Genomic DNA, 18,979 nt, shown 5'->3' on the forward strand with positions numbered 1-18,979 from the left:
CTGGTTTGCTGGACTTGGGGTGGATGTCCACTGCCTGGAGGTAGATGGGCCAACCAGTCCCCCTTGACATGGAGCAGCACTGAGTGTGGGGGAGACCTGCCCCAGGGGCTCCAGTCATGAAGGGGCAGAAGGGGTGGGTGTGGGTGGGTAGACACAGGCAGACAAAAGGTAAAACGTAGTCAATTTTATTCTCCTTAAACCACAAAATAGAGTCTTTGGTTGTACAAACATCACTAGTTACAGTCTTGCTTAGAGGTTCCAGCTGGGGAGGGGGAAGTTAGTCGGTGGCCAGAACTCCTGAGGGGTCTCTAAAACGCTAACACCCAGGTTAAAAGACTTGGGGCAAGGGTGGTGTTGGAGCTGGCAGGGCCCCACCCCAAGTCCGGGGGAGGGACCAAGACCCTCTAGGAGGGCACTGGGCCCAGGCCACGGCGCCCTGGCCGCATCGGGCGGCGGCTGCTGCACAGTGCCACTTCCTCGGGGCCTGCGGCGTCTGGCGAGGGTCTGCCCAGGAGCACCACAGCCACTGGTCCATCGTCCCCCTGCAGGCCTGGCAGGCAGAAGCAGGGCAGGCAATGAGGCAATGGGGGTCAGGCACCCTGGATACACCCCTGGGCCTGGCCCAGCAACTCACCAGGGCTGGGAGATGGTTCCAAGGACCTCAACTCTTCAGCAAAATCTGGGGACTGTGAAGAGAAGGGCTGGGTCAGGACTCTGCCCAGACCTTTCCGAAACCACCCACGTGAACCTGGGTGGGGAGGCCCCACACCCAAGAAATAGGTCTGGCCCCAGAAAGAGAAACAGGTAAGGTGCTGGAGATGGGGACAGGGCTGGGTGAGGCCCAGGCGGAAAGGTGGCAGCAGCTGCGCCGGGCTGTCCGCACAAGGGCCAGGAGGGCCCGGAGGGCCCGGTACCTGCATGTCATAGACAGGTCTGGAAGAAGGGAGGGCGGCGAACACCCTGTAGTCGAACTTCCTCCCAGACAAGGCCTTGAGAGGACAGCGTGAGGGGAGAGAGGCAGAGGCACAGAGCTGAGAAGAGGAGTGGGGGTGGGGTGGAGCCTGGATCCCCACCCCCATGCCACTGTGATGTGTCGGGAAGGGCAGTGGTAGCTGGTTCTCACCAGACGTCCAGGGGAGGTGTTAGCCTGGGGGCCGAGGTCTGGGGAGACAAGAAATGGACGTTGGGAGAGGTCTGCGCTGCAGGTCACACCCCCGACTCCCCTCGGACACACAGACCTTCCAAGGGGGTGGGTGATGGGGTGGGGGCGGGCGAGGGGGTCTCAGCCAGCCGCTCCAGGGGACCCCGCTTGCTCCGGCCATCCTGGGACTTGCTGAGAACCATCTGAGCACGCAGGGCATCCTGCTCCAGAGACTTCATCCTGCCAAGGGGCCGGAGGCAGGGCTGAGCGGGGTACAAGGGGCCACTGGGCGGGGAGACAGAGGCCAGTGGGCCAGGTGGCAGAGCCTCACCTGGCGGCCCTCCACAATGCTCGCTTCTCTGCCTCCAGAGCACGGCGCTCGGCAGGGGACAGGGCCCGTTCAGGTACAGGCAGCTCTGGGCTCTGTACCCGCAGCCGCTCCTGATGGCGCCGCTCAGCTTTGGCGGTCCGCACTGGAGCACTGCTTGCCATGGGTGGAGAGGACACTGGGAAGAGCCTGGGGAAGAGAGAGACAGGACAAGAGGACCAGGTGGGGCGCAAGTGGGTGGGGCGTCGGCGGGAAGGGCGCTCCTGTGGGGACAGTAGGTGTCGGCCCCTCTTGCCCCTCACCCTCCGGCAGGGCTGCTGGCCCAGACAGGTTCCTCCTCTGGCTCTTCGCAGTCCTGGGCCTCCCCGTCCAGGGTGAGCCCTGTGTCTGCAGCCTCCCGCAGCATCTGCACCCTCTTCTGCTGTAGCTTTCGGGCTGGTGGGTGGGTGATGCAGGTCAGGCAGGTAGTAGTAGGGGTGCACCTCCCTCCCCAGTGCTAACTGCCACCTCACCTTCTTCCTCCTGCATCTTCCGCAGGTCATCAGCACCCACCAGTGACACACGCTTGGGGGGGCCCTCAGCATGGGGCGCCCGCACCTCCAACTCAAAGTACTTCTGCCGCTCTCGGAAGGACAGCTGCTCTGGGGAGGCTGTGGGCCCAGGCGTGAAGGGCTGTGGGAAGTGGGATCTGAGACCAGGGTGGCTTCCTCCTCTGGCTTGCACCTCACCCCGCAGGTGCATGCAGCTGGGGAGGGGTGGCCACCACACTTACTTGGGCAGCTGCATCCTGCAGGGTGTGCAGGCCCGGCACAGCAGCGAAGGTCCTGTAGGCCCGCTTCACATCAGAGGGCAGCTCATCCGGGGAGGGTGGGGAAGAGGGCTGGGGAAGGGGGTCAAGGCTTTCCTGAGATGTGCTGAGACAGCCCTGGAGGCTGCAGCCACCACCCACCCAGCCCACAGCTGTTCACACTGACAGCATCTGACCCCCACTTGCCATGGGTCAGGGCACTCACAGAGTGGGAACTGCCTCTGCCCCTGGGGGCTGGGGAACCCCTTGGCCAGGCCTGAGCCAGTGGCTGGATCACCCCGGGTTTTGTCTGCAAAGGACAGGGGCAGAGGCCAGAGAGAGGGACCATGGATTCAGATAAGGGTGGGGTGGAGGAGGAAAGACAGAGGTGGAGCCATACAGCAGAAACAGGGAGCCTTGGCAGGCAAGGGAGGAGGGGCAGGGCCAGGTTGGCCCCAAGGTACTGGGGAGGAGACCTTGACCAACCAGCCCCATTTGCCCAGGGGGCTGTCTCTGTTGCCTGTCAGGTCTGGCCAGGAAGGTGCTCACAGGCTGTACCCTCCCAGAGTGATAGGTGGCACCCGGTGGGGAGTGCTGGCCCCTGGATCACTTTCCCAGAGAAGGCACTGCACACAAGCACCCCTCTGCACTGTCCTTCACCTCTACGTGGTGGGCACTCACCTGTTGGTGGCCGGGAGAGCAAGGGGCCTTGGCTATCTTCCCTCCAGCTGCACCAGTTGGTACCTGGAGGAGCCAGGAGCCAGGTGGTGGGTGGGGTGAGGGTCAGGCAGGGCTGGGGGCCCACAAGGAGGAGTTGTGGGGTGGGCTGCTTGCCTTGGTGACACACAGGCTGGTCCTCAGCTCCCTGACCTGACCGTAGCCCCAGGGATGTCCCCAGATGGGCCTGGACTACTGCTCAGCCAGCACTAAGGGGTTCTCCCCAGAAGACCATGTCCTGGAGTCCACCAGGTTCTCCCCTTCCCTGCACAATGCTGGGGGAAGAGGGCGGCCTGGAGAGTGCTTGGCCTCTGCCCCCCAACCCCAGGTATCCATCTGTGGCAATGGGCAGTCTAGAGCTTCACAAGATAAATGGGGACAGGTAGACAAACCAAGACCAAGAGGAGACAGGACAGAGTAAGAGCTAGGGTGGGGGTGGGAGCAGATGGTGGTGAAAGCTCTTGAGGCCCCAGGCTGAGGCTCAGTGTGCGACTATCCCACAGCTGCCCTCCCCATGAGTCCCAAAGGCATTTGAGTCAGGGATGCCCGATTTTGGCCAGCTACCTCACAGCTGTGCCCTTTTGGTCAGAGGACACTGCCCCCCCCCCCAGGGGGGGCTTCTTGCTGTTGGCTGCTGTTCCTGGCTAAGGGAGAGTCAGTGCCAAGTGAAGCTCCTGAGCAGGCTCCCTCAGCCCCTCACACCTCCCTGCCCCTCTGAGGTCCTCATCCAGCAGCCCCTGGTGCCCACCCACCCACCACTCACATTCCTATGGGGTGTCCTAGTGGCGCTTTCTGGACACAGCCTCTGGGAGGTTATTTATACCTCCTGGGGAGGAGTGAGGACTGAATGCCCAGCGCCTGCCCCCAGCCCAGCTGTCGGCACTAGGCCTCCCCCCCAGCCCTCGTCTTCATGGCTCCTGGCAGCTGCTCCAGCCTGTCCTCCCCATGGCAGCTTGTGCCCCGTCCCACCAGGACCCTGATAGCTCTGGGGCCTCCAGGGACCTCTGCCCCACCCTGAGCCCCCTGTCTGCAGGGGGCTTGGGTTCTCCCATACCCAACCTGCTCTGTGAGTCTGAGGGCAAGGGAGCAGGGGCTGTGGGCCTTCACAGGAGCCCCCACCTTCGGTCCCCAGGCATATGGAGGCGACAGCAGCACCAGCCACACTGCTTGACTCAATGATTGAAGGAGACACAACCCATGCCAGGCTTAGAGGCAGAGCTCCAGTCTGGGTACCTCTGACCAGTCTAGCCCTGCAGGCCCTGACTCGGGTTCCTCAGTCCCTACCCTGTTCCAGCAAGGGGCCTCCACCTCAGTCTCAGCCCTGGCCCTGGGGACAGGAACCCTGCGGTGCTCTGTCCTACAGGATCTCAGGTGAAGGGAGGGAGCTAACGCAGGAACAAGACCAACAAACAGGTGAGCAGAGGCCAGACCACGAGCATAACTGAGGGACATTGACCCTGTGTACGCCGCCAGTGCTGCACATGACGGCCAGGGCATGGCCGGCCAGCTTCAGGCTCTCTGGGCTTCAGCCCTGGGAGCAGAGTGGACACAGTGGTAAAAGGGGTGTCTGTGACGGAGTGTGGGGTAGGCAGCTTTGAGAGCCGTGGAGCAGGGTCTGGGGCATGGCTACCCACTACCTCTTGGGCTGTGTCCACCCCTGCAGTGCGCAGCAGGGAGGGCCCACTGGAGATCAGAGCCAGGGGCTAGTGTGCAGGGCAGTGATGGCCCGACACTTACTGTGGCCTCTGGTCCCCACTGTGGCGTCTGTCCAGACAGCTCCTTCTCCTGTGTGCAAAGCAGACAGCAGTCAGAGACCTGAGGCCTCAGGCTCCCAGCCCTGGGGCAGGCAGTTCTGACCTTAGCAGGGCCCTCAGGGCTCAGCTCCCGGTCAATGGAAGAGATGCTTTCCAGGCTGTTTCTGCGGCCGATGCCTGCTGCAAAGGGGTTGGTGATGATGCCCGGGGATACCTGAGGGGGCAGTGAGCACACTCATGTGTGAGGCAGTCTCTGGAGGTGGCTCTGTAAACAGCACTGCTGGCTGCCCAGGACATTGTGCCACGATCTGTACCACAGGATGGCTGCAGGTCATGGGGGATACATGGTGGGTGCCAAGGCAGCAGCACAGGGCTGGCTGGTTGCTTGGTGCAGGGACAGAGCAGGCTGGTGCTGTACACCTCATCCCCAGCAAAGAACAGCAGCAAGCCTCAAGCAGGGACTGCGAGATGCCTGGTGACACAGGGCGCCACCCACAGGCACGTCTGTAATCTCTAAGGTGAGCACCCAGTAAGGTTCTCAAACACAGGTGACCACAAAGGAAAACCTAAAGGGCCTGAACCAAGAGGAGCTCAGTGCTGTCCCAACTGGGAAGTGGAAGCCGGGTGGGCCAGAGAGCGTGGTCACGAGCACTAAGGGCAAACACAGCTCGCTTCCAACCCCATGAGGGACAAAAGGGGCCATTGAGCCTCCACTCACAACAGGAATCAGAGGAGGCAGGGAGGCAGGTGGCAGAGGGGCTCAGAAGACCCTTCCATGTGAGCACAGACCACGGACCACAGGACCCTGAGTTCCTAACCACAGTAAACAAAACCCGAAACACCTCACTGCTGTCCTGGGGGGTTTCCAAAGCATCTGCTTGTCATTCAAGAAGGTAACAAATGAAAGAACCGAGCATTTACAATGCCTTCAGAGTGAGAGAGCAGCTGGTAAAAGCTCTTCCCCCAGATGGACCTGCAAACGGCTGCAGAAGGGATAACTACCAGGTTCTCCCTGGAGCTGGAGTGGGAAAGGAAGGTGGGACCAAAATGCCAAACTGGTTTTCATATGAGGCTGCTCACACACACAAAACTGGCAAGTGTGATGGGGGAACAAGAGGGTACGTGACCATGGAAGAACACTAGCAGGAGTGTTCACCTCGTCTCAGACAACTTTGGGGCAGGTGTCAGGCCTTTAGGGTGGACAAGTGGCTAGGGAGGCAGGTGTGTGCCATGCCTTCTACTCAATCCTCCTAGTCACCCTAAGAAGCCATGACCCTGCTGCTCAGAGGAGGCACTGCAGCCCCATAGCAAGTGCGACAGGACGCAAGGCCTAAGTGCAGTCTGGCACCACCCGCAGCTGAGCACTGTGGGGAAAAGCGGCCAGTGCGCAGATGACATGAAGACAGGTTCAGAGCCAAATGAAGTCAGGACGACTGCAGCAACCCTGACTCCTGCAGGCTCAGCCAAGTTAACAGGTGAGTTGAGTGGGCACCCTGCTGATGCCCTGTGGGAACCAGGACTCCATGTGGCAATGAACGGGGCCTGACGTGTGGCCCCTGCTCCCTCACAAGCTGAGCAGTGGAAGGAAGCCTGTGGGCTGAACCCCAATGCTACCCGTCACAGGCCTGTAAAGACCACTGAGGGCAAGACTTCAAAAAATTCAAAACCTATTTGTAACAATTCTTACAGGTTATAAATAGCAACCCCTTGCCCCCAAACTTAAAAAGTGTTATGACAGAAAAGGTTACAACAAACATCAAACTACAAGATGAAACAGCCTCTTAACCGCATAAGGCAAGGCTACCGGTGCCACCACTGTCCCCACAGCACCAGGGGCCTGACAGGGAAGGAGAGCCACAACATTGTTCAGGCTGCTGGGCTCCTGCCAAAGAAACAAATTAACAAGGAGATGACAGCAGCCTCTGAATGTGCTGGGAACACACGGCAATAGCTCTGAGGTGAAGGCTGATCCCAACCAGCTTTCGTTATGAAACTGCAGGTTCACTTGGAACAAAATACACGAAAAGAGAAAATTTTCAAAAGGAGAAAAAAGTAGGCAACTTAACCGATTAGGCATCTAAACATACCACACAGTAACAGTAAGTGAGACAGAGACGGTCCTGCTCTGCAGGACCATGTCCAGAGCACAGCCTGGGACTGAGGGTATCAGTCCCCATGTCACCCTGGGGGTAACATGGGTGACAGAGCTGTGCTTTAAACTAAAGGATCACTGGAGAAAAACACAGGACAGTGTCTTCAGTCCTGCATGGGGAGATGTTTCTGAGCAGGAACCAGGAGTCATAAAGGGAAGAATCTGAAGATTTAATTCATGAAAAGTTTACAGACCTCTGTAACCCCAAAGATACCATTCTTAAAAAGAGAAAATGACAAGAACACTTGCATCCACATAAAGATGAGATATTTATGACAGCCACTGCATGTCACGTGACGAAAGACACTTCCTGAAGCAAAAGGACACAGAGACGAGACAGCACTGCCTGCCAGAGCCTGGATGCACAAGTATGTGCCATGCAGAAACTCCCCATGGGCACAAACAGCTCCTGCACTCATGGGGACAGCACACATGCCACGCTGGGAGAGATCTCCAGGGCTGTCAGCATAAGAACACTGTCAGACAGTGACGTCAACCATGGCCCCTGGCACACGGGGTATGTGAACTCAACATCACAAAGCTGGATTTATTCTACACAAAAGGCTTGGAAATGTAGTGTGCTGACCAAAACACTTCCACGTGTGCTTCAAATACACAAAGGCAAAACCCCTTCTGGGGAAAACACAGGACAGGACCTAAGTCCCACGAGCAATTCCTCCCTAGAAGCCTCCAGGATTCCTGTGAAGATGAAGGCAGAGGTTGGCACCAGGGCCCAGAGCCCGGGAGGCACAGCCTCCAGCCCAGGGCCCAGCCCGTTAGCAAAGGGCATGGCTGCAAACCCCTTTCCCACCCTCTGCTCTGCAAGGAGGCTGGCAGAAAAGTCATATCCTGAAGATCCACTGCAGACAGGACAATCCTCAGTGAACACCTCATCCCAAAGGTCCTGCCAGCAGAGACACCCTCAGGGTGGAGCTGGTGGCCACTGTGGGTGAAGGGTCATCCATGTCTGTGTGGGGATGAAGCCACATCAGCTTATGCCAAGGGGCCAGGGACAGCAGTGGAAGAGGAAGACAGCAAGACCCTCTCCCTTTTGAGTGGAGGGGACACTGAGGTCAGAGGCCTGGTTTGTCCAGGATACGGGCCAGGTCAGGTGACAGGCCTCAGGAGCCCAGCTGGCAGCCCCTGCATGCCTCACTCTGGTGCTGCTCTAGGAAAGGCCTGGGCAGCAAGCTCTCTACTCCTCGAGGGGCTGCCCAGAGGAGAACAGCACCTAGGCAAGCTGGATAGGGTTGCCACGTGTGTATAGCACCATCTGAAGGGGCCCGACTCTTGAGTCATCCTGTCCTGGCCTAATGGCCACCTAGAGGTAGGTGGTCCAACCTTTTCTTCTAGGATTGGCCATGCCACGGCCCCCATCCTACCTGGGCTAAAGCTCAGACACATCATGAGCAGGTGGCCTAAACTGTGGCCTGGCGCTTGCCTGTGTCCCACAGCTCCTGCCCCAAGCTGGGGGCCAAAGTATCAGCTGTCTGGCCCACACGGCGTCAGCTCATCGTGACACCTCCAGGCTGCACTGGGGCACTGACCTCAGAGGAGGTGGTGGTGCTGGTGTCGAAGCCGTCACACACAAGCACGGTGAGGGTATCACCCGCGTTGCGCAGCAGCTGCACGGCCTCTGCGTGTGTGAGCCCGAGCAGGCTCTGCTGGTTCACCTCCAGCAGCCGCAGCCCCACTCGCAGGCGGCCATCACGCCCGGCTGCTCCCGTGGGGCTCACCTGCAGGGATACCAGGCCCTGCACCTCAGAACTGGCCGCCCTAGGTCCCTTGTCTGCCCCAGGGACCCGGCGGGCAGGCCCTCACCTTGGAGATGAAGATGCCCTCATCTGTAGGGTCGCAGGGATTCCCCGCATGGCCCTTGGCACCCCCACGGATGCTGATGCCCAGCTTCTCCCCGGGGGCCTTATGGATACAGAGCTCCCGCAGGCCCGGGGGTGGCGGGTCCCTTCGCACCAGCAGGACCAGCTCCAGGCAGGGCCGCAGCAGAGCACTGACTGCTTCTTGGTGTGTGGCCTCCCTCACATCTTGCCCGTTTACTGCAAGGATGCGGTCCCCAACCCGCAGGCCACTTCTTGAGGCCAGGCCCCGAGGGAGCACCTGTGAGGGAGGGCAGGGTCCAGTGGGTGGGGCCTCAGTGCCCACAACTGGGTGCCCGCCTTGCACAGAGGCACCCAGGGCACACTCTACCTTGGAGATGAACACACCAGGCTCCTGGACTCCAAATGGATGGCTAGAGTGATCAGAGCCCCCAACGATGCTGAGCCCTAGCGGGCCCCCGGCTCTCGGCAGGCAGATCTCCTGGGGATACCAAGGGGTGTGAGGGGCTGGCCCGAACAAGCCTGTCAGAGCAGCAAAAGGCTGCTTCTCCAGCCCCAACGGCGTGCAGGCCCCAGGGCAGCTGCAACCAGAGTGCTGCATGTGGGGGTGTCTGTGCTGGCTGGAAACCATGTTGGGTGTGTGGGGACCACAGGGAGAGGATGCTATACTAGGAACAAAGCCCCAGTATCTTGGGGCCTGAGAATCCACTTTCCCATCAGGAGCTATGTGGACATGGAGGGGCTGTAGGTGGGGAGGGCTGAGGTCTCACCTCCACTGGGTACGGCCCCTCCAGGGCAGCGGCAAGCAGGCTGGAGGCTAGCCTCAGCGGCCCGGGGTCCCCAGGAGTGGCAGTGACCATGGTGGTGGTGGCAGCAGTAGGGGGTGGGGGGGAGTGTGGCGGGGAGCTGGGAGAAAGGGGACCCCCAGCCTCCCGCTCCAGTAGCAGGGCGATGGTGGGGGAGGCAGCGGTCAGCAGAGAGACAGCGTGGTCGTGCCTGGCCTCCGTCATGTCCATCCCGTTGATCTGTAAGAGCGTGGCTGGTGAGGAGGCCTAGTGGGGTGAAGGGTGGAAGGAGCTGGGGGGGGTGCGCCCACTACCCTCACTCACTGAGAGGACACGGTCGCCAACCTGTAGAGTGCCTGCCCGATGGGCAGCACCTCCCTCGGCTATTCGAGAAATGAAGATGCCCTGTGGGGAAGGGACGTGAGCCATGCGGCAAAGACTGCAGTTGGTCCTGGTCCCAGCCCTGCCCCTCCGCCCCTGCTGCCAGGCTCACCCCGTCGCCAGCCCGGTAGGGTGTAGAGCCTTTCCCACCAGCGATGCTGAAGCCTAGTCCCTTCTCACTGCGCACCAAGCAGGCCACATGGCGCTGCCGGAGGGGCCCAGGGGTCTCAGGCTGGGGCAGGCGCAGACCACCACACCGCCGCTCCCGGGGGCTGTAGTCGTCCTCAGGTCGCAGGGGTGTGACGGTGACAGCATTTTCAGGTTCCACCATGCGCTCCCGCCACAGACGCATCTGCACGGTGGTGCCCGCCCCCCGCAGCGCCTCCACAGCCTGGTGGTGCTCCGCATTGTGCAAGGCCACGCCATTCACCTGCAGACCGCAACACACGTCAGAGCGGGCCACAGCTATACCTCGACTCTGGGCATGCCCTCCACAATGGGAGAGCAGGGGTCAAGTCACAGGGCTCCTGGTGAGTCCCACTCCCGTCTGCAACCCCAAAACCAGAACATGAATTGGCTTAAGAGAGCAGGTGAAAGCCCCTCCTGCTGCTCCACACCTGTGTCCCCAGTCCAAGAGACTCCCTGCCACTTGTCTGTCACTAGAGTAGTTCCACCACCCGGGGCCCCTGGGGTAACTAGGTTTCCAACTCTGACCTGGTGAGGATCTTCCATCCTCAGCTTTCCCTGCCGTCTAGGATGGCATCAGCCCCACCTGGACAAACACCCATGAGCTTCCTGACACACCTGCAGGGGCTGGGAGGCCAAGTGCCCAGGCAGGGGCTCTAGTGCAGGAATCAACCTATATCCACTAGAGGTATGACTGCCTCCCTGTCAGCGCCCAGGAGCATCACCCCCTGGAGGCGTCTGTGCCAGGTGCAGCCAGCGCCAGCCCAGATGGGAGGGGGGGTGTCTCTGCCTCAGGGGTCTCCTGAACCTCTCCTCGCCTAGGGCCTAATGCTTGGAGTCCCCTATCTCCTGTAGGGTGGTAGCCTGTGTGGGGATGGTGTGGACCCTAAGGGCCACTGACTCACCTCAAGGAGTTTGTCACCCACTCGGACTCCTGCCCGGGCGGCAGGGCCCTCCTCAGACACCCGAGAGATGAATATGCCCTGGAGGATGAACAGGAGCTGAGCCTGAGGGCATCACACAGCCAAGGCCCAGGGCAGCCCCCAAGGCCCAGGGCACACTGAGAGGAGCAGCAGCCCTGGACATCAGAGAGGCTAGGCTCAAGCTGACACTGCAGTCCCCCACATGATGAAGGTGGAACTCCAGAAAAGTTTTTGATCTAAACCAGACTCAGAGGCAACCAGCCTGTGGGTAGAGCTGCCCTCTGAGGAGTCCTCAACTCTAAGATCCCACCTGAGTCCAAGTTCAGTCCTGGGTCAGCAGTCAGCTCTCAGGGAAGGTGTGACCCAGGACCTGACAGGCAAGAGACCAAGTCTCCTGAGGCCAAGGAAGCAAGCGTGAGGGCAGCACCCAGCAGAAAACAACCTGTGAGGTTAGAAAGTGCTCCCAGGGACAGTGGGACAAAGAGGGTGGTGGCAGAGGTAGCTCCTCACCTCATCATCTCCCTTATAGGGGGTGGAGCCCTTGCCACCTGCAATGCTGATGCCCAGGCCCCCCGTCTGCCGCACGATGGTGAGCACCAGCTAGAAACAGAACAGACACGCAGTGTTCAGGGAGGGCTGGGAGGTGGGCCAGGCCTCTGCACTGACACTTCTGTCAGGGCCCCTCAGGCACGAGAAGCTGGAAGAGGAGGGCATTACTGGGCAGTGTGGCAGCCCAGGGCTCGATGGGCAGCCTGCCTGTGGGTGATGAGGCCAAAGGCCCTGCAGACAGGGTGGTGTGGTGGGAAATGCCCCACTACTCCTGCCAAAGATTGGTAGCCCCTGCCCGGAGGCTAGCACTCTATTCCCACCCCGCTCCTTTGGGCCAGAGGGCCAGCGGGCCCCTCAGGGACATGGTGGAGGGCAGGGCTCCTGTGGGAGGGGGCTGTGCAGGAGTGAGGGGAAGGGAGACGAGAGCCCGCAGCCCAGGAAGCGAGCCGGCAGCAGCCCAGGGCGTGGAGCACAGAGCAGTGAGCGAGTACAGACCTCTTCTTCCTCAATGCGAGCGGGCTCTATCAGCAGGTTATTGGCCTGGTCAAACGACACCCCCTGTTAGGACAGGACCAGCGAGGGCATGCAGGTGAGCCACCGCTTGGCCCCGCCACCACCTTGCCCGGCCCCGCTGCCAGCAGAAAGGAAAGAAAAGACCACACCAAGCTCCCAAAGCCTGAGCACCAGCCCCTTGTCCCCTGGCATGTGTGGCTGCTGCTGCTGACCCACCAAACAGGGCAGGGTTGGCAGGTGGGTTAGGCCCCACTGTGGGCTGGGCCTGGCCTGCTGTCCCAAATTTGACCTTCCTGGACCCCTGATGTTATGATGCTACCATGATGTTATGTTTGTGCTCAGGGCAGAGTGACCGAAGTGTCAGAAACAGGAATGCCATGGGGAACAGGGCACCCCCAGGGAGCAGGCAGGACCCTATATGGGCCCGTGAGAGCCACTTGAGGGCCAGAAGAAGGGCGTCAGGGAAAGCTCAGCCCAAAGGAGAGCCTGAAAAGGCAAAACAGCTAAGGCAGCGAGAGGGTGGCCACCAGGTGTCCAGGATGGGGCTGCAAGGCTAGCAGAGGCCTCTGGGCCCAGCCCAGGGAGAATGGTGGAGTCAGCAGCCCTTGGAGAGGGGTCCCTCCATCGAACTCAGAGCTGCACGAGCATCTCCTGAGACTGATGCCCGCAGACCTGGGGCTTGTCAAGGAACAGTGACAACATGGCCCAGAGGCCGGGCAGCCAGGGTTAGGTGGGTGAGCGGGAAGAGACCCACCTTGACAGAGGGGACAGGGGCCACGGCCTCGTCCTTCTCCTCAGCCGCCGCCGCCGCCTCGTCCTCCTCGTCCCCCTCGTCCTTGGCCTGAGGAGCCCAGGGAGTGTGCAGGCCGTTGTGCCAGCCAAGCCCCGCGGGGCCCTCGCTATCTGGCTGCGTCCCCTGCAGCAGGGCCACGACGGCCTCAGGCTGGGGCAGCTTGGAGACCTTGAACTGCTTCTTGTAGTGGGGCGTGTCCTTGCGGGTGAGCCGCTGCCTTCCAGGCAGGGCCCAGGGGGCCTCCAGAGGCCCCTCCTCATTCTCACCATCTTCCCCAGGTGGCAGCAGGGTGTCTTCTGCAAATCGCACTGTGGGCTGCAAGGGGCAAGTGTGAGGGAAGCTTAGCTCACCCCACCCCTAGGGTCCAGAGAAGCCCATGAGCAGGTGGCAGCAGACAGGAGCTTGAGAGGCTCCCTGTTATTTAAAGACCAAGAATGGGGGACTGCCAGGCAAGGAACATACAACAGCCCAGGGAAGGCCAGGGAGCCAGGAGGCTCTTCTCATTCCACACACACGGCTCAGAGCAGTCGGATGCTGGAAAGCACTGTCAGGACCAGTAAAAGGTCTGCTCATAGAGCCCTCCTGTGCGTCCCAACTGCTCCCTGACTAGTCCTGTGGGCATACCTGCTTAGGAGGGAGGGGAAGAGGCAGGGGCAAACAGCCTTGGCTCCCAGGCAAGTGGCCTCCAAGGCAGCCTAACCTCCTCATAGGTCTCCTCTTCAGCCTCCTCCTGGGCGGCTGGCATGGCTTCTTGCTGATGTGGCCCCTCAGCCTCAGCTAGCAGGCTCTCGGGCTCACCCTGGGAGGCTGTGCTTGTAGACAGATGCGAGTCCTCACTCAGACCAGACCCACTGCTCAGCCTCTTCTCCTGAAGGAGGGTCAGGTGGCTAGTCAGGCTTTGAGGGTCAGGCAGTCCAGTCTACCTGCCCCTGGTCTTCTTGCTGCCCCCTCGAAGCCACCCAAGTCCTGCAGAAAGGGGTGGGCTTAGCTCTCAGCCACTCTGTGTCCCAGGGAAGCCACACTGCCACCAAATGGAACTTTGGGCACACACAGACACAGTTCTTTGACACAGCCCCTCAAAAGTCTTCCCAAAAACGAAAAGAGCAGAGAGAAAATTAGTTCCCAGGAGGACAGTCTGAGAAAGGCCAGGTGCCCAGGCATGAACACAGCTCCCCAAGTGGGCTGTGGTAGCTTCACAGGGCCAGCAGCCGAACACTGCAAACAGGCCCTGCTAAGTATCCTCCAGGAGGCACAGATGCCTGGCTGCACCTCAGGGGCCTGCAGCTCCTCCGAGTCCTGTTGCTAGAAGCTTCTGAATGAGCAGAGCTGGGCCTGCCTGGCTCTGGACTCAATCCCCTTCACAGAAACTGATAACACCTGTAGCAACTAGGTGGGCACCCAAGGGACATGCCAGCCCACAGGCCCAGATCCCTGTCCCCAGTGCCACCAAGGAAAGGGCAGCTGAGTTGTCCCACACTCCTGCCCTGATGCCTATACCATGTGTTCCCCCGTTTCCACTCCAGCACCCCTGCATTTCCTACCCCCATACCAGGCTCACCCCTCCCATGTGCCTCCTGCCCACCCTGGGCCCTCAGCCCCACACCCAGGACGGATGAAAGGCCCAGGGCTCCAAGAGGGCAAAGACTGTGGGCTGGGGTCCCTCCTGCACTGTGTGTCCCATAGGCACCTCCTCCAGGGGTGAGGACAGCCCGGGGTCGGGCCTGCAGGAGGCTTCACTACGTCGCTCCTCCACACCCTTCTTCATCACCTTGAGCTCGCTGGGGTGTGGTGTAGCCCGACGCTGCAGGCCCTGCAGTGGGCACAGGGGTGAGGGGTGGGCAGGGCAGGGTCAGGTGGGGATGGGGAGCAGGCCATTTGCCCAGGGACCCCATCCCCCCATACCCGCTTCTCAGAGGCGGCCTCCTCAGCATCCTCATCACTCATGGGGGCTCCCAAAAACTTGATGACACTGACACGGCTGAGTGGGGCATCGCTCCAGCTCTCGGAGAGGCTGCTCCGCTGCCCAGGGTCCTCTGCAGGAGGGAGCGTTAGGGCTCAGCCTTGCCTGAGGCCTTGCCCACCCCTGGTTCTCCACCGCCAGCTGGCAGCAACCTACCGAGGCTGGGCAAGGGCTGCTGGGGCAGCAAGTAGCAGGTGAGCACCTTCTCGCCAGTCTGGGCATCGTCCTCTGTCTGGAACCTGAGCATGGGCTGAGCCTGGTTCTCAGCCAGCCACAGGGCCTTGAGGTTGAGGTGAGTGAGCGCAAATGGCAGACTCTGCAACCTGGGGGCCCACGGCATGGTCAGCTCAGGATGAGGTGGGGGGGCAGGGCATGATCAGCTCAGGGGGGCAGGGAAGGGCAGGGGGGCACTTACCGGTTCCCAGCCACGTCCAGCACATGCAGTTCAGCTGTGTGGGCAAGCTCAGGTGGCAGCATGGCCAGGCGGTTGTCCCTCAAAGACAAGACACTGAGTGCCACACAGCCCCCAATCTCAGGTGGCAACACCTCCAGGCGGTTCCGGTCCACATTGAGGTTGGTCAGCTTGGTCAGCTTCCCGAGGGAATGGGGCAAAGCCTGGCCAGGGGTGGAGGTGAGGATTTGGGGAAAAGGTTCAGAGGTCGGGAGAAACACATTGGGGGTAAGGAGGGAGATGACAGCCCCTGGGGCAATCTCTAACTGGTTCTGGCCTCTCCTCTTCTTCCCATTGTCCAAGCTAATGTCCAGCTCCCACCCCATACTGGCACCCACTCTTGCTCTGCAAACCTCAAGGCTTCTCCTGTTCTCTACCTCCCATGCTAACTCTAAAACCGACACTGCCAGGGACAAAGCCCACAGGGCTCGGCCTACCGTCAGCAGGTTCTCTGTGAGGATCAGCTCTGACAGGTTCTCACAGTCCCCGATGGCCTCAGTCACCTCACACAGGCGGTTCTGGTCCACCTTCAGGATGGACAGCTGCTTCAGCTGACCTGGTGTTGGGGTGTCGTGGCAACAGGGCTGAGTGGGGTGGAGGGCCAGTTGCCCACTCAGTGGAAATAGCTTGCCCCTCGCCCCTCATCCTGCCTCTCCCCACACTCCCTGCTTCCTTCATGCCTCAGCCTTTGAAATGAGCTGCCAGCTCTGCCTGTACATCCTTTCTGGCTATTGTCCCTGCTTAGCTCCAAGAGCGCCTCAGGTGCTCCTAGCAGTCACCCCATCCCGACCTCAGCCTGACACCTTTCCTCAGGGATACCTTCTGGTGCCCAGGTGGTACTGACCAATGCCGTCAGGAAGCCGCTGCAGAAGGTTCTGGGACAGCAGCAGGTCTGTGAGCAGTGCTAGCCCCCCCAACTCTGCAGGCAGTGCTTCTAGCCGGTTCTCCGATACATCCAGGCACACGAGGCGCCGCAGGTTCCCAAGCTCCTGAGGGTGGGTGCAGAGGGTCAGGGCACGGCCAACTGTGTGAGAGGTGGGGGTGGCTACACCCTCACTCACCGGCGGCAGTGCTGAGAGCTGGTTCCGGTCCAGCCACAGCTCCCGAAGGTTGGGCAGAGCCCCCAGGGTGTCAGGCTGCAAGAACAGAGAGGAAGAAGTGACCAAGGCTCACCTGCAAGCCTGGCCCACTCCACCCCACCCCACCCACGATGGCATGGTCTTCTCCGCACCAGCACTTCCAGATCGTTGCCTCCCAGATCCAGCTGTTCCAGCTTAACTAGGAAAGACAAAGACCTGCACAGGAAACAGAACAAGTTTCATTTTAGATGCATGGCCCAAGCCCCTAGGGTTGCAGCCTAAGCTGCCACTGGTGGGGTGCCTGGCCACTCACGCAGGCAGGGACTTAAGCAGGTTCTCTCGGAGCTCCAGAGTCACCAGGTTGGCGAGGCTGAAAGAGAGACCGGGGTGGGTGTGAGCAAGGCAAGGATGGCGGAAGAGGGGAAAGAGCAGCGCTAAGCCAAACCTCCCCCACCCAAAAGGACACTCACTTGCCCACGTCCCCTGGCAGTGCCTGCAAGGATACATCATTCAGAGCCAAGTGAGCCAGACTGCGCAGCTGAGTGAAGCCCTCAGGGAGTCTACACCGGAGAAGGGGGGACTTCAAACATCCAGGCCGGGGCGGTGGGACCTCCCACCCCCACTACCACCCCCACCATGGTCATCACTCACCTGGACAAGGGATTCCCGCTGAAATCTGCAATCTCCAGGGCCTTGCAGAACTTGATACTCTCAGGGATCTCTGGAATGTCTGTGACAGGAGTGGGAGGTTACTAGAGTCACCCACAGCATCCAGGAGCCCAAGGCCCTTCCCGCCACCTGCAGGCTCCACCCCAGACCCGCTAAGGGCTCCACACCGTTCCGGGACACGTCCAGCTCCACCAGCTGCATGAAGTTGGCCACCTCAGGAGGCAAACGCTGGATCTCGTTGTCACTCAGGCCCAGCTTGCGCAGGTTCAGCAGTCGAAAGAAGGGCTATGGGCAAGGGGTGAGGTCAGGGAGACAAGCTCTGTAGCAGAGGCCCCTCCAGAGTAGATGCAAGTTCCCAGATCATGTGTCCCCTGGGCCTCTGCCTGCTCCAGGCCACACAGGAACCCAGGGTCCTGCCACCTTGCCCCAACCTGCAGCATGAAAAGCAAGGAGAGGAAAATGCGAACACACACTTTGCTGCACCCGACTATTGACACTGGGTCCCCTTCTGTCACCTCAGACGTGTTCCCCACTCCCCTGCTGCCATCCTGCCTCACATGTTCAACTCTCATTGGAGCACTCACCTCCTCCTGACTTGGCAAGTCTCTGCTTTCTACCCCATGTGTTTCCTGAGGACTCCACCTACCACCTGAATGACCTATTCCCCCCACCCAGCAGGTGAGCCCTTGAGTGGCTTCTGCTGCTGCACTCTGGCAACCAGCCAGGCCCAGGCAAGAACTTGACATGACAATCATCAGAAAAAGGCATGAAAACTAGAGCACCACATGTGTGTGGTGCTGTGTATAGGGGCTGCAGAAAGCATGGGGGACCTGGACAAGACCTGAGGGACAGAGCCCTGGCACCCAAGTCCAGAATGGAGCCACATCCTTTGTGGCACGCAGACCCCAGGCACCAGTCCACTTAGCACCCTGTCTCCAAAAAGGAAATCCTTTTGATTTGGTTCCTTAAGCCTCCTCTCCAGAATGGCCTTATGGGAAGAAACAGCTGACCCGAAGGAACAACAGTAGTAGGAGGTCGATAGTGGGCAGAACTGGCACCTTAAAAGGGCTGCCCTGCCCCCACCCCAGGACAGAGGAGAAAAGTAGTACCGAGATTATACGGCGGCGGGGGGAGGGGGGGGCGGCGGCGGCGGCCCCACTCCTGAGCAGCCCAGCAAGTGAGTGCCTATGCACAGGGCAGGTTCACCTTCCACTCTTATCTACCTTATTGGTTCACTTCCCCCAGGGCTTTCACTCTGGCTCAGTGACCATCCCGCTCCCAGGCAGGCACCTGATGATCACTGCCACCTGGTGCCAGCGCCCGCGGTGGGTAAGGAGGGTGAGGCTGGCTGGGGTGGGGCTCTGACCAGTAAAAACCAGCAGGACCGGCTGGAGGTGCCCTGCCCAGGTCAGGCTTGTGGAGGGCTCGGACTAGCGGGCGGCGGCTCACCTTGGGCAGCTCACGCAGCTGGTTGGCGTCGAGAAGCAGCTCCTCCAGACTGCGGCTGTAGCGGTAGATCTCCTCGGGCACGGCCTGCAGTGAGCAGTGCCGCTTGTCCACCGATTCCACGTGCCGGTTGCAGCGCCAAAGTGGGATGCACTTGAGCATGGTGCAGGCAAGAGGGCGCGCGGCGAAGGCGCGGGCTCCGGCGGGGGGCGGGGCTCGGCCCGCATGAGCGCCGGAGCGGCCGCGGGAGAGAGGGGCGGGGGCGGCCCGGCTGCAACGGCGTTGGGCCTGGCCCGTGCTCCGGAACACTCGGCCCGCGCAGGGGGCGAGGCCCTGCCAGCGCTCAGACTCTCAGGGGACCACGAATGTGGCTGCGGCCCCGCATCTCGCCTGGCCCGCCCCAACCGATCGTCCGCAGCCGTGCCGCAGCCGGAAGCGCCGCCGCTGCCCGCCGGACTGCCCCGCCGACTACCGCCGGCCGCCGCGCAGCCCGCCGGGAAGCCGAGGCCCGCCCATCGCCGCAGGAACTG

The 18,979-nt window shown here is 60.9% G+C and overlaps 1 protein-coding gene across 9 annotated transcripts; it reads right to left on the reverse strand.

The window, feature by feature from the left end:
* Positions 1 to 169: 169 nt before the first annotated feature.
* SCRIB (scribble planar cell polarity protein) lies at positions 170 to 18,934 on the reverse strand. 9 transcript variants are annotated; one of them, XM_081117216.1, is made up of 36 exons: positions 18,453 to 18,922; positions 17,171 to 17,288; positions 16,986 to 17,064; positions 16,805 to 16,894; positions 16,648 to 16,704; positions 16,487 to 16,550; positions 16,317 to 16,391; positions 16,100 to 16,244; positions 15,693 to 15,811; positions 15,220 to 15,419; positions 14,961 to 15,127; positions 14,747 to 14,877; positions 14,532 to 14,654; positions 13,545 to 13,712; positions 12,806 to 13,159; positions 12,034 to 12,096; positions 11,500 to 11,589; positions 10,972 to 11,049; positions 9,993 to 10,310; positions 9,824 to 9,904; positions 9,485 to 9,739; positions 9,085 to 9,195; positions 8,701 to 8,994; positions 8,427 to 8,615; positions 4,831 to 4,941; positions 4,711 to 4,758; positions 2,938 to 3,000; positions 2,242 to 2,349; positions 1,982 to 2,141; positions 1,772 to 1,904; positions 1,473 to 1,658; positions 1,239 to 1,381; positions 1,124 to 1,161; positions 915 to 989; positions 635 to 686; positions 170 to 550 (listed from the first exon to the last, which is right to left on the reverse strand). In XM_081117216.1, the coding sequence occupies exons 1-36, from the start codon at positions 18,609 to 18,611 to the stop codon at positions 405 to 407; spliced, it is 4,791 nt and encodes a 1,596-aa protein (XP_080973342.1). In that variant the 5' UTR covers positions 18,612 to 18,922; the 3' UTR covers positions 170 to 404. The 9 variants fall into 9 exon arrangements, with proteins under 9 accessions (XP_080973342.1, XP_080973345.1, XP_080973344.1 ...); XM_081117219.1 differs by lacking the exon at positions 12,034 to 12,096; XM_081117218.1 differs by lacking the exon at positions 2,938 to 3,000.
* Between the last annotated feature and the right edge of the window lie 45 nt (positions 18,935 to 18,979).

Source organism: Miniopterus schreibersii, assembly GCF_964146895.1.
Source record: "Miniopterus schreibersii genome assembly, chromosome: 17".
Classification (NCBI taxonomy): domain Eukaryota; kingdom Metazoa; phylum Chordata; class Mammalia; order Chiroptera; family Miniopteridae; genus Miniopterus; species Miniopterus schreibersii.